Genomic DNA, 13,562 nt, shown 5'->3' with positions numbered 1-13,562 from the left:
CAATATCTATTCCATTTTCATTTCCTAATGACATAATGCCTAAATTATTGGAGACAGCAATTCACCCAGTTTAACAAACTACATTTCCAAATTGCCTTGAAACTAGGTAGTCATATGACTGAGTTTTGAGCAAATTTTACTGAGAGGGTCTTCAGGGAAAGTGCCTTAAAAAGAAGACAAAATACCTAGAGAAAATCACTTTGACTTTTCCTCCTTCCAGGAATACAGATGTGATGCCTGGACCTCCAGAGCCGCTATCTTGGACCATGAGGTGCCCTTGAGGTTACAAATCATACACTAGCGTGGTGGAGCGGAAGGATGGAAGGAGCCTGGGTCTTGAATCATTGTGAAGCTGCTAGAGCTGCCATGTATTGTCTGCTACTGGAATTCTTACACTTGAGAGAAAATAAACTTTCATCTTATTTCAGTCACTGTTAATTTGGATTTTCTGCTACATATAGCTAAAGCTATTTTGCCTGATATGTCAGTGTGTATGACACAGTCTCATCCATTCATGCAAGGATTAAAATGTCCTATGAAGGTCACGGATAACAAGAAGGACTTATTTTAAAATAACATTATTTAGTGGATATATCCTGGGCAGTGAAAAACATTGCTGAATGGTATTCCAAAACTTAATTTTTCTTTGAAAAGAATTAGACTATTTCACTGCAACTAAGAACATCAAATGATTGGCTGGACGATGTGACCTTAAGACACTTTTGTTTCTTTGAAATAATGGGGGTTTTCAAAACAGCCACATGCCTAATTTAGGACCCCATGATTCACATAAGACATTATTAGTTTTTCAGCTTGGTAAAGGGGCAGCTGGTTGCCATGAAACAGTAGGCTTAATTTAATTACAGAAAAGGTTGTTATAATTTTTTCCCTTGATACCACAACTTTTCTACCGTTTTCTCCCTTATACAAATGAACAAGGATTGACTTTTTAAATAGTGGTGAAATTATTTTTCTGGAAATGTCTTTGGTTAAATGGCAGACAGTTTAGGACAATACAGTGGAGACAACTTTCCCCACATATTGCTTCATTGCAAGATATTAGTTGGGATATCTGTCTACCTACGTACCTACCTACCCACCCACCTACCTACCTACATGTCTCTGTGAAACATTTACCTTTGTAGAGCAAAACTTACTAATTCTATATACTGTCATTGGTGGAAAGGTCTTTTCTCCTTTTAATCCATCTGACCCATCACACAAACTTGCCTAATTTTGAACTAGCATTCTATATTATTATTCAGAGTAATTTTAGGAAAAAAGCCAAGTTCAATTTATTGAGAATTTTCCAGAATGAGAATGGTATGAAATTTGGGTATCTGCAGATGAGAAACAAGCTATGCATTATTAACTTTAAAAGTTGGAGATTACCCTTCCAAAAATATGCAGTATCACTGTATGAGAAGATAAGGTGACTGCTGCCTGTGTAGGGAGAGCTGAAGTTACCAAAAGACATTTTTTGTCCCCAGAAACATCTTGTTACAGAGGCAAAGTCCCTGGGAGGAGTAAAGCTCACTAATTTATCATTCCTAGCAAAATGTCTCTTATTCAGAGGTGCTCAGTTATTACTATGTGAATGTATTAGTACAGGTGGCAGGTAAGACAGGTTGTCATCTTGGGACACATGAACATGGCAGTGGAGACATCGCCTGCCAGGCGCAGTGCTGTGGGCTTTATGAATTCTGCCTGCCCGCATTTCCCAAGGCTAAGAAAGATGCCTTCCACTGGGCTCTTCCAGCACATAGGGTCTCCTCATCTCATGCCTGTGTCTCCCACAAGGTCATGAGTTCTTTAGGAGAACTGTTTTTAATCTCCTCCGCTCTGCCCCCAATCCAGCACTGGTACATACTGGGTATTGATGAAAGAATACATAAATAAGTGGATAAAATTCGGATTGGCTTGGGGTGGGCAAGGAGGTTGGGTGTGGCCCTGGGAGCTGCTCCAGTGAGGTTCTAGAGTACCTTAGTGCTGAGGGAGAGAGGGGAGGGGAAAGGGCTCGGAGGACAAGGAGAAAGTTTTCAAACATCATGATTTTGTCTTGCGTGTGAGAGTAAACGTATTATAATACCTTTTCAGGTTTAAAATAACCTTTTCAAGGCAAAGTGCTCATGTAGGGAGAAATGTTTTCTTCAATAGCTCATTGTTGTCCCATCATGATGCCCCCATTCTTAGTCTATGGTCTCCATCAAGGCTTTCTTCCCACTCCCTACGCTGTAGCCAATTCCATCTGCCCCTGTTCCACTCCCCATGTTGTACAAGCTGCAGTGAAGTCCAAAGGGCGGGGCTTTGGCGGGACACAGTGCTGAGATCAGGGTCTGCATCACCACTTACCACCTCTGAGTCCCAGAACAACTTAGTTTGCTTCTTTGAGTCTTAGTTTCCTCATCTAATAAAATAACTCTTTGAGCCTTGTTTTTCTCCTCTTCAATAAAATCTACCTTTTGTGATCATTATGAGGAAAGATGATATAGAATATATATAAGCCCACAGCACTGCCCCCCAGCAAGTGGGAGGCACCCAGTGCGCCCATCCCTTCACCCCTTTCTTAGCCTAGTAGGTCATCCTCCTTTCCTGATTTACCTCATATTTACTAATTCTTTAGGGCCCAGTTCAAAGATTACCTTCTCCACAAAATCTCCTCCCACACCTCGCCCGCCCAACTTCCATGGAAAGGCAACTTTCCTCCCCTGTCGTCTGTCATCTTCTGAACACCTATGGTACTTACCACTTTCTTCCTGGTGTCTCAGTGATTGCGTGTGTTATTTTTTAATCCAAAGTCTTTATTAATACAGTTAAATATAGCAAATAGTACATTAGATAGTTCCTAATGTGCTATTACATAAGCGAAATAGACCTTTAAAATGATGAAAAATATTCCCTTTTAGTTACAAATCCAAACATTTACCACAGTAGAAATCTTAAATCATGGATTAATTTTAACTACGTTTAAAATCGCCTGCCCTTTACTCTTGTTTCCCCAAAGCACCTAGCAGAATAATTTGTACACAATAGGTGCTTAAAAATAATAAGCTGAATATATATAGCAAAATTCTCTGTATTTAGAAATCATCTTTCTTTTTTGGATACAGGGTGGCATATATAACGCATCTTTCCATTTGGTCCACTTAGGGAAAACAACAACAATAAAAAAAATGACCCAGGCTTCGCTGTAAGTCACTGACCTCACACAACATCCAGAGAATTCCCTGGAAACAGTTATAAATAAGGACTTGTCACATGGGCAATCACAACAAAGCCCTGCTCAAAAGCTAGTCACAATTCTAAAATTGTGCAAATGCTTAAATGGAGGGGGTATTTCTCAAAGGCTAGCTAGGCCACAGTTACTGCCCCAAACATCTTTGTCTTTATTCTACTTCCTTAAATTGTACAACATGAAAGTGACATAAATCACATATGTTATTCTTATTTTCCAGTGGGAGGGGAGAGGCCCTTGAGAGTTTGAAGAGGCCATGCCTGGCTTCTACCAGATCTGAGGTTACTGAGCTGGCTTTGAGACTTTTAGATAGAGTACCAGAATTAGGTTTAAGCCAGACTTGGCTTGTCATTGAGGTAGCTGTCAAAGGATGTGACTTTAGGTGGCTAGATGGAGAGCTGCTATTCCAAAATATTCTTTTTCTAGTACTTGAAAGGGATTGCTATATATTTAGAAGACTTAAAAATCTTTCAGAGGTTCCTGTTCTAGGTGAAGGATTAACTTTAACCAGCATTTCCACAAAGGTTCCACAAGAAGCTCCATATCAGAAAGTCTGGGAAACACTGTCTACTCCATCCCTCTTTACAATTTATTATATGCTGCAGTACACAGCAGCATATTGAAAACTCTTGAGAAGTCACATGAGAAAGAGACCTATTTAACTTAACTCAGAAGCTCTCCCACTTATTTATGGAATCAATCTCGCCTGTTTGATTTTTCTTTTTTTTTTCCTTGTTGTTGCAAAATTCCTAGTGACATCATATGAAGCCAGAATTTCATATAACACACCTTTAAAATGCTGCCTTTGCAGTTATTACCTATCACTGTAATGGGGATAAATTTTCAACTAAGAATGGGACACAAAGGGATATGTGTGAGGGGATGGGAAAATCAAGAGAAGGATAAAGTATGTTAAGGGTGACCCAGAGAGGGCCCCCAAACACAGTTTGACAGTTTTGCTCAGGACCAGTCATGGTTCTCATTTCAGACAGGATTTTGACTGGGGTTTCCTGCTTCCAAAGCTCAGTTGTTATCAAGTGATAGAATCAGATTGGAAGTAGAATTTTGCATCTTCATCTTATCTTGAATTGTCTGGCATAGGGAGGAAAGAAAGGGAACACTTGGACAACATTTGCTCAGATGGATGTGAGAATAGGAAGGAAAGGAGAAGGGGATGGCAGGGAAACAGAAGATACGTAGGAGGTAGGACATTCATGATAGAAGGTAATGGACAGGATGGAGGAAAGAGAGAAAGTAAAAGGCTTGACAGGTCAGGCAGATGCTAACAAACTCCCCTTCCTAAGCCAAGAATAAAATAACAGCTGGGACAGGAGACTTCCTTAAAGGTATAAATAGCTCCTTCTATCCCCTTGGTAGCAGGTACTTATTCCTACACATAGGGTTCTGCCATTGGACCTCTTGCTGCCCATGGGTCTACATTTCCCCAAGCTGTTGGTGGGGCCCAGTCTGAGATCCTAGTAGTGGCCTGCTGCTTTAGAAAATATCACAGTGGTTAATTTAAAGCACAGGGCTAGCAATAGAGAAGGGCCTATGTGTTGTGCAAAAGTCAGAGTGGAGAGGGGCTGGGAAGGGGCTTCCTCTTACCCGGGGTTGTCAGATGTTTCACTTCTTGCATGCAAAGCAACTAGGAGATCTCTGGCAAGCTAGGGCAGCTTAGAAATATTAGAAGCTGAAACCAAGATATGCAACACATTTGGGAGTATCTCTTTCATGCTGAAGAATAAAATGAGCTGATTCTTCTACGAGGGCACCTTTCAATTTCTTGTCAGTATCCATGTAAAAGTCATGTAAAAACCTTAAATGTTTTTCATAACTTACAAATATTGTATATTATTAAAAAGTCACAGCATGTATGGGATGAAATAGGGGTTAAGGCAATAGGACAGCTCCCTTTACAAGAATTCAAAATCTTCACATTGCTGTTCCATGGCGAACCTATATCAGAAATGAGATTCTTCCTGGGACAAGGCTATGTTCTGGGATAGTGCCTGGAATTCATTAATAAATACACTTTAAATAAATCTCTACTCAGAGAAAATGGTTGAAATGATATGCCTGTCCTCATGGAGTGGGAACCCTCATGTAGACAATGCCACTGGCTGGAATGGTGGACCCAGCCTCTCAGAGTAGTGCTCTTATCTGATACAATAGGGACTGCAGGGACCTAGGGCATGAGCCTACAGTCCTCTGCATCAGAATCAGGTGTCTAGCTGGTTCTGGGTATAGAAGTTACTTCAGATCTTTCATTCCTTTGCATAAATCAGAAAATCACCAGAACATACATCCCCCTCTGAAATAAAGGACATATTAGAAAATTATTGGATGAATGTTTCTATATGTTTTGTGAGCATGTGGGGGAAAGGTACTGGCACAGTGGGTATTTGTGTTTACATTACTGACACCATTTCTCTGAGTGTGTTATATAATTATGATGGTTTGAATTGCTTGAATGGAACAACATGATTACCCATGGTATTGCACGTCTCCAATTCCAAATAAACACAATGGCAAAAACTAGACAAAAATGCAGAAAGAATAGTAAGTCGCACAATGTCACTGAAGTCATGCAAAGAGGAAAAAAAAAAGAATAAAAAATGGGCAAGCAACAGACACCATAAATGAAAAAAAGCCAATGCATACAATTCTAAAATCATTCTTACCTTCTTCAGTCATTGTGTCATAATATTTTAGTTTTCCATATGATCCAAGTTCTACAACATCACAGTAAAAGACACAAAGATAAGGAACGAGCTATAATGCAAGAACTTTGTTTTTACACATTTTTAATTAATCAGATTCAGAGTTATACTGTCAAATTTTGCAATCGTAACTATATGGAGATGTGCAAACATGGGCCATGTGGCAGACAGCTTTCACGGCCCATTTTCAGAAATCACTTTAAATATATTATGCTACTGGGGGTAGAGTGTGCCCTGCATTACAGAATAGGGCACAGTTATCTTAACATCCAATGAAACAGAGTACTTGGCAAAGATAACTTCACCCCAGGTCTATGGTAACCCTATAATTTTCATACAGGTGACACTCCAAGAGAAAGGGACTGAACAAGGACAACGTCCAGGCTCAAGGAAGTTTGCAGGCACTGTGATTCCTTGCCACAGAACAGCAGTTCAAGAAGTTCATTTCACAGCTTTTCTCCAACAGAACCATTTCCTAGAGAAAAAGGAAGGCTACCTAGGAAAATCTAACATGAAAAACCACGTTCTAAACTTCCCTTTCTCTTCTTAGATTTTAGACAGACAACACAGAGTGCTCTGGGAGGAAAAAGGAGGCATGTTCCCAGGGAAGACCACCAGCTCAGATAGGTGACAGGGCAGCCACAGCTCCAGGACTAAGGCATTGGCGGCTGCTGTGTAAACAGCAGGAGGCAGGGCAAGGACCAGCAGCTCATCCTCTGTGTACGGATCATCAGTGGACTCCCCTGTAATGGAAACCCCTGGCAGAATGTGAGCTGTTTTGAGTGAGCTGGTGGGAGTGGCAGCTGCAGTCGAGGGGAGAGAAGGAGTGGGGATACACCATTTCTGTTTTCTTACTTCAGTTTTAAAATAGCAACTTTTATCCTTGTTTGTCTGAAAATTCTAGATTGTTTTAAGCAGTTTTGTGAGCAGGTTAAAAATATAATTTCTGGTCATAACACCACTCTCCCAATAAACTTCAAGACATTAATTAGACTCAAGAGATATTCCTGTGATTCTGCAGAATGCTCCCATGGCCCATTAACTGGGCCAGCTGCTGGGAATCCTCATATGAATCAACTCAAAATTGATGGGTTTTGTGTGCAAGATGAAGGATCTAGCTTAAAATGCAATAATAAATATTCCTGTATTTCATATTTATATGATACATCATTTGCATATTTTTTCATGTACCTAGATTTCTATCTAAAATTGTTTTAATACACCAGTACAAAATTATATCTTGGGGAGAAAAATCACATGTTTATGTTTCTACGAAGAGCTGCCTATTCTGGTTTTTCTTGGATACATTACAAAAGATGCAGGTGCTTCAAAAAGAAACTGAATTTTGTGTAAATAAAAAGAAATTTTTTTTCATGACTTCTGGGGATTTCCATCAGTGAAAAAAATATGTGTGTGTATATATGTGTGTGTATATATATGTGTGTGTATATATATATATTTTGGTATTTTAAGAACAGTATTATATATTTGACATTGCACAAGTTTGGAATTCTTAAATGACCTAAATACCTTCATAAATATAAAACACATAAATATAAAACATATGTTCATAGTGGCTTCACATATATGTGTTTGCATGTGTGAGTAATCTTGGAGTAGATTAACAAATCGTATCAGCCAACTAATTGTTTTGTGACCTCTCTTCCTTCCCTGAGGTAAGGAGTGGAATAAGCAGCTGGCATTCTCTGCCATTTGCTCAGCAAACAGAATGTGGGTGGCTCTGTGGTTGCAAAGTTGGATGTAAACTATATTCTACACAGTGACAATACATCATTGCATCTTTATGGATCTGTTTTTGTGGACGCAAACCTCTGTATGCACACACTTATTTTCACGTATCAATCCCAACTGTCAAACATCTACTTGTGGCAGATGACATTATTCCTCACCTCTTCTCTTGCAGAATCAGGTACAAATAAATACATTCATATTGTTTAATTATCATTTTATTTGTACACAGTTGAATCGGAACTGTTCATATCGGACAAAGCTCACACATTCTCGACAACGTGGCAATGTCTAGATCGCTTCTTAGCTGCTTCCTTGGATGATGAATGAGACTGAAGGACAAGAACTAGGCAGAACATAACAAAAATGAGGCTAATGATGGTGGAAGAGAAGGAAGAAGAGTAGTGAAAAGCTGAATAACAGCAAGTGATGTGGCAACTCAAGGCACAGTGAGGAAGCAGCAGAAGGGAATGGTATCTGCCCAAACAAAGAGAACCATGTTTACAGTTTACTGAGGAAGAGTCAGAAAAGAATGGAGATGGAAACCAGCCTGCTAGAATATGGTCTTTAGCACTAACAGCAACAGGATGGTGAGATGGTGAACTCAGCAGCAGCATCCTAAGGAGGATAGGGCAGCATCTCCAGGAGCCACAGGCCCTCCTACCTGATGCAGGGACTCAGGAGGTGCAGAAAGAGAAATGACATGCGACTAGGACAAACAGCATGCATGCATACACCAGAGCTCATCATGCACCTGGCTGGAGTCCAATAGCCCATGATGCCTCCTGGAAAGTAGCCTTGGCCACTGTCTATTGATAGCCTGTGGCAAGACCTAGTCTTGCTGAGAGGACCCAGGAGGCACTCACCTGCATAGGAACATGGCTTGCAACCAGCACACTCCCCATAATGAATAACCAAGGCACTCTGAACACAACTGGATTAGGATTCAAACTGAGGCTAATCCAAGGTTAGTTTTTTTGGGGATAGGAGGAAAGAAGTAAGGGAGTTCAAGAGCCTATTATTTAACATCATCTAGCACTGTTCGCTGTATCACTGAAGCAAGAGGCAGCCAGAATTGGAAGAACCATACATCACCTGTGAATGTCATTCTGGGTACCACCTGGTGCCTCTTCTCTATAACATTTCTCTAAGAAGCCATACAGATGGAGAAGACATTCCAGAACCCGGTGGTCGGTGTTTGAGATGAGCCTGTAATCCGATTGTAAATGCTGCCCATCACGAGAATCACACTTGCTTTCATGCCACCGTGGTGGAGCCCATGTCACTGAGCTGTGATGATCCCATGACAAATCTCCTCCCTTATGTATATTACTACCTCTCTAGCTCTGTATCACACTAGCCAAAACAGTGACTTTTTTGGTTTTGTTTTAAATTTTACTTTGCGGAGGAATGAAAGTTGCCCATTAGATGTAACAATTCCCAATTATCTCACAGGGACAGATCTCGATTATGGAAAATACGGTGAAAGTTCTGAAAGGTAGGTTACCATCACAGAGGGAGATGCCAATGTAATTATGTAGGAATTATCATCCTCAAACAGTGAACAATAATGTGTGGTCATTACTGTGGATCATGCAGATGGTTCATAATGAAATGCCCAAGCGAGTCCCCAGATTCTGCAACTTCTTATAAATTTGCCACCTCATTTTCAGCCTTGCTTCTCTGTGGTGTTGCTTAGCAATATCAGTGGTTACCGATTTCTGTCCTGTGACGAGCTGATTCAGGCCATATTTCACCTTATTTTACATGCTCTGGATGATCAAGCAAGAAAAATAGGACCTAGATGTGCTGTTCTGCTGCTGTCCTTTTGAGGTGTGCTGGGGAGGGGGAGAGTGTAGGATAGAATATACAGGTTTCTGAAAAGGATTTTTAAAGAAAAACAATAAGCAACCTAGACAAGAGAATCAACCCAAAACAATCTGTCTTTTACAAGTATCTTTTTGAGAGGTGAAGCCAGCTGGACTTCCTGGGTCGAGTGGGAACTTGGAGAACTTTTCTGTCTAGCAAGAAGATTGTAAAATGCACCAATCGGCACTCTGTAGCTAGCACTGTAAAACACACCAATCAGTGCTCTGTAGCTAGCAAGGGGATTGTAAAATGCACCAATCAGCATTCTGCAAAAACGCACCAATCAGCACTCTGTAGCCAGCAAGGGGATTGTAAAATGCACCAATCAGTGCTCTGTAAAAATGCACCAATCAGCACTCTGTAAAATGCACCAATCAATAGGATCCTAAAAGTAGCCAATGGCAGGGAGGATTGAAAAAAGGGCATTCTGATAGGACAGAAACGGAACATGGGCGGGAACAAATAAGGGAATAAAAGCTGACCAACCCAGCCAGCAGCAGCAACCCACTTGGGTCCCCTTCCACGCTGTGGAAGCTTTGTTCTTTAGCTTTTCACAATAAATCTTGCTGCTGTTCACTCTTTGGGCCCGTGCCATCTTTAAGAGCTGTAACACTCACCAGAAAGGTCTGTGACTCCATTCTTGAAGTCAGAGAGACCACGAACCCACTGGAAAGAACCAACTCCGGACACATTTTTACTGTGTAATTAAAAATCTCAATAACAATCTTAAGATAATTTTAAACACTGACACTTCGTTAGAATATTTTTTTTCTTTTTCACAAAGTCCAGGAGATAAGTGATGATAAAGCATGAGGGGTGTGTGCATAGTTTGGAGACTTACAGACCTTGACTTGACAACTGGGTCTACCACTTGTTAGCCATGGGCAAGTTACCTAATGTCTTTGAGACTTAGTTCTTACCCTTACATAAATGAGAAAAATACTAGTTGTATTCTAGAATAGTGGTGAGAATTACAGGTGCTTAACCTGTAACTGACAGATAATATTCACTAACTATATTGTAGGTATTATTATGACTTTAGTGCATCAGTTGGTTTTCCTTCAAACTGGTCAGGAAGCTCCATACATAGTACTCTTCTGATCTTCAAAAATCAGAGTGAACTTTGGTATCAAGAGACCTTATCATTATAATGCAGAACAAGGAGATCTTGTAGCACAGTGGAAATTTTGGAGTCAATAGATATGGGATCTAATCCAGACTTTGCTTTTTATTACCAGTGGGACTTTGTAGTAAGATAGCCTTTCAAAACCTTAGTTTCCTCATCTGTAAAATAGGGCTCATCCTAGTACCTCCCTCAATATGTTGTTGTAAGGAGCTTTGTGCTATGCCTGGAACATTGGAAGTGCTCAAGCTCACACATATAGAACCCATCACTCTATGATTGGGCCAAAATCTAGTAAGTGATGAGTTGTTCAGACTAAGACAATATGTCACAAGTGACCACCCAGGATTTGAACCTTGTTTCTAATATCCTTTTCACAAGTTTATATTGGAGAAGAAACAGGTAAAAAGAGAATGACAAAAATAATGACCGATGATGTCATGCGAAAGGAAGTCTGTGAATGTCATTTATATTCTTTTGTATAATCTAACATCAGGTGCATTGAGACCTGATGTCAGTTACATTGGTATTATTTAAAGAATTACAACTCAGAGAAAGAGATAACATAAAGATCATTAGGTTTTGGTTTTTGAAAGGGAAGCTCAAAAGGGACTTCAGCTGTTCAGGAAAGTGGTATTGTCCAGTGGTTAAAAGAGTGGCTCCTGGGGTCCAACAATCCTGGGTGTGAACCCAGCTCCATCAGTTACCTGTGTGGTCTAGGGTAAATCATTTAGCTACTCTAAACTTCAATGTCCTTATTTCTAATATGGTTATAATAAAAGTTCTTATCTTATAGGATTGATGTGGAAGATAAATAAGTTAATCTGTATAAAATGCTTAGCCCAGTGTCTGGCAGGCACATGGTAAATATTCAATAAATATTAGTTGTCACTATTGTCACTATTATTGCCTCCACATGCATCAACGAGCTGAATATTCAACATTTTCTCTGGTCCCTTTTTCAGCTGTAGTTTGAAGGGAAAAATAATATTGTTAAAGATAGTGAAAAAATATGATTCGAATAGCAAGGAACATAGAATATCTGAAACCATCCATGCAACAGCTGGAATTCATTTCTAATTTCAGATAATCTGTTTAAGCTCTTCTAATAGAGTATTTCTAAAACATATTCTTAATTTTTGGGGGAGCAGGTGGATAGGGGAGTTAGGAAACTAACATTTTCATTAATGACATCTATCATCTTGGGTACATTTTTGCAAGTCTATAAATTGAAAGATTATATTTACAAAATCAAGCAAAAGGTACTTTCTCATCAAATCCTATCAATTCTGGGCTGGGGGTTACAAACACATTTATTACCCGGCCTTAGAAGTGGCAAAATATTCCATTATCTTCCTCTACTTTTTTTAAAAAAGGATTTATGAGGTGCTATGTACGGATAGGCCCGTTGGTTTCTTTCATAGAAACAGGAGCTTGGTTATATTACATGTGACTAAGGTCCACAGGGCGAGGGGAGAGAGGGGGACACTAAGGTGATGCTGATGCTTCTATAAGCCACACTCACAATCCAACCAGTCACAAAGTTTAATTCCACCCCTAAATGTCCTCAATTCCACCTTTTCTGCTTCATTTCCGCTGCCCTGGCCTTAGTCTGAGGCTTTGCCTAGACTACTGCAATGGTCTTATTTGCACTCTTCTTCCCTCATCCTTCTTACTACCTGTCTACCCCCAGTACCTTTCACCTATCTTTCTCATCGTTATCAAGGTAATCATTTTAAACACAAAGTGAAAATACAACACCTCTCAATCCTGCACATACTGTGATTTTGTGTTGGAATTTTACTATGTCTCCTAATTTACTGAGTCTTTCAGAACCCTGTTGAGGTTCCCTCCTCCAAGCAGCATTCCTAAATGCCCCCATCCCTAATGTTAAGTCACTTTCCTCCTGTGTGTCTGTTCCAACTATACACTTTTGTTGTTGTGCTCATCTCATCAAATGTACCTTAACCTACTTGTTTTCTGCCCTTTAGGGCAAAGAGTCATTGTACTCATTTTGTTAATTTCAGCACCCAGCAGAATAAATGGGCACTCCGTATGTGTTCAACAAATGCTGCTAAGTTGAATTAAATATCTATTTAAAGTGCTCTGTTAATCTTCCTCACTCTTGTTGCCTTTGGTACTGACACTTATGATTCTTTCCATTTTAGTGTTCTAATTCCACAGCTTCAACTATTCTGGCTTATAGTGTCTCTATGGGGAGGAAGCCCCATAGGTGTGGTCTTGACTCTTGCAATTCCCTTCATTGCTTCAGTAAAGTAGGAGGACTTACATCCTGCAAAAGAGCCATCAGGAGAGTCCTCAGCACACAGAAGACAAAATGGCAGCACTGTCTTTAAAAAATGGAGATGGAAAATACTGGTGCACAGAATAGATGCTGCATGCTGGCTAGAGAACAACTTGGATATACTCCTGGATCCCATCTTGTGGCCTGGCTGGATTCAGCAGTTTTTGCTAGGCAGAAAGAATCAGTGCTAATTTATATCCAGCTATTGGGTCAGTACAGCCGAGTTTCTACCCTCTGGTGCATGAAAGCATCCAACAATATTAGAAAAATATCCAAGGGGAGGAGAGGAAAACCAGTAAAATGAAAAAAAAAAATTAAACTCCAGCCATCCAAGAAGGGAAAAAGGCAAGAGATAAGAGAAATATGAGAGGGCAAGAGAATTTGAGAACACAATGAAATTAAGGGAAAAAGGACTGGAAGACATAAAATTAATGCCACTGATGTGACAGTAATTCAAGGTAAAAATGATCCTTACAATGATATATTCTACATTACAGTATTGTCTGGCATATTATTTTCCTGAATATTTGGTTCTTTACCACAATAGAAACAATCACCCCA

General features: G+C 39.9%; 1 protein-coding gene across 3 annotated transcripts in view; it reads right to left on the bottom strand.

The window, feature by feature from the left end:
* Positions 1-13,562, bottom strand: part of LOC116268660 (sodium/potassium/calcium exchanger 2-like) — an 81,057-nt gene that overhangs the window by 46,420 nt on the left and 21,075 nt on the right. For 2 of the 3 annotated variants that reach the window (XM_031661905.1, XM_031661907.1), the window contains exon 4: positions 5,917-5,967. The exons of the other annotated variant lie outside the window; for it this stretch is intronic. In XM_031661905.1, the coding sequence (XP_031517765.1) occupies positions 5,917-5,967 (51 nt within the window). The remainder of the gene's footprint in view (positions 1-5,916; positions 5,968-13,562) is intronic. 3 annotated transcript variants of the gene reach the window in all.

This window comes from Papio anubis, unplaced genomic scaffold, assembly GCF_008728515.1.
Source record: "Papio anubis isolate 15944 unplaced genomic scaffold, Panubis1.0 scaffold294, whole genome shotgun sequence".
NCBI classification, from domain to species: domain Eukaryota; kingdom Metazoa; phylum Chordata; class Mammalia; order Primates; family Cercopithecidae; genus Papio; species Papio anubis.
Note: the sequence above shows the minus strand (reverse complement) of the source record. Positions and strands in the feature narration are given on the sequence as shown.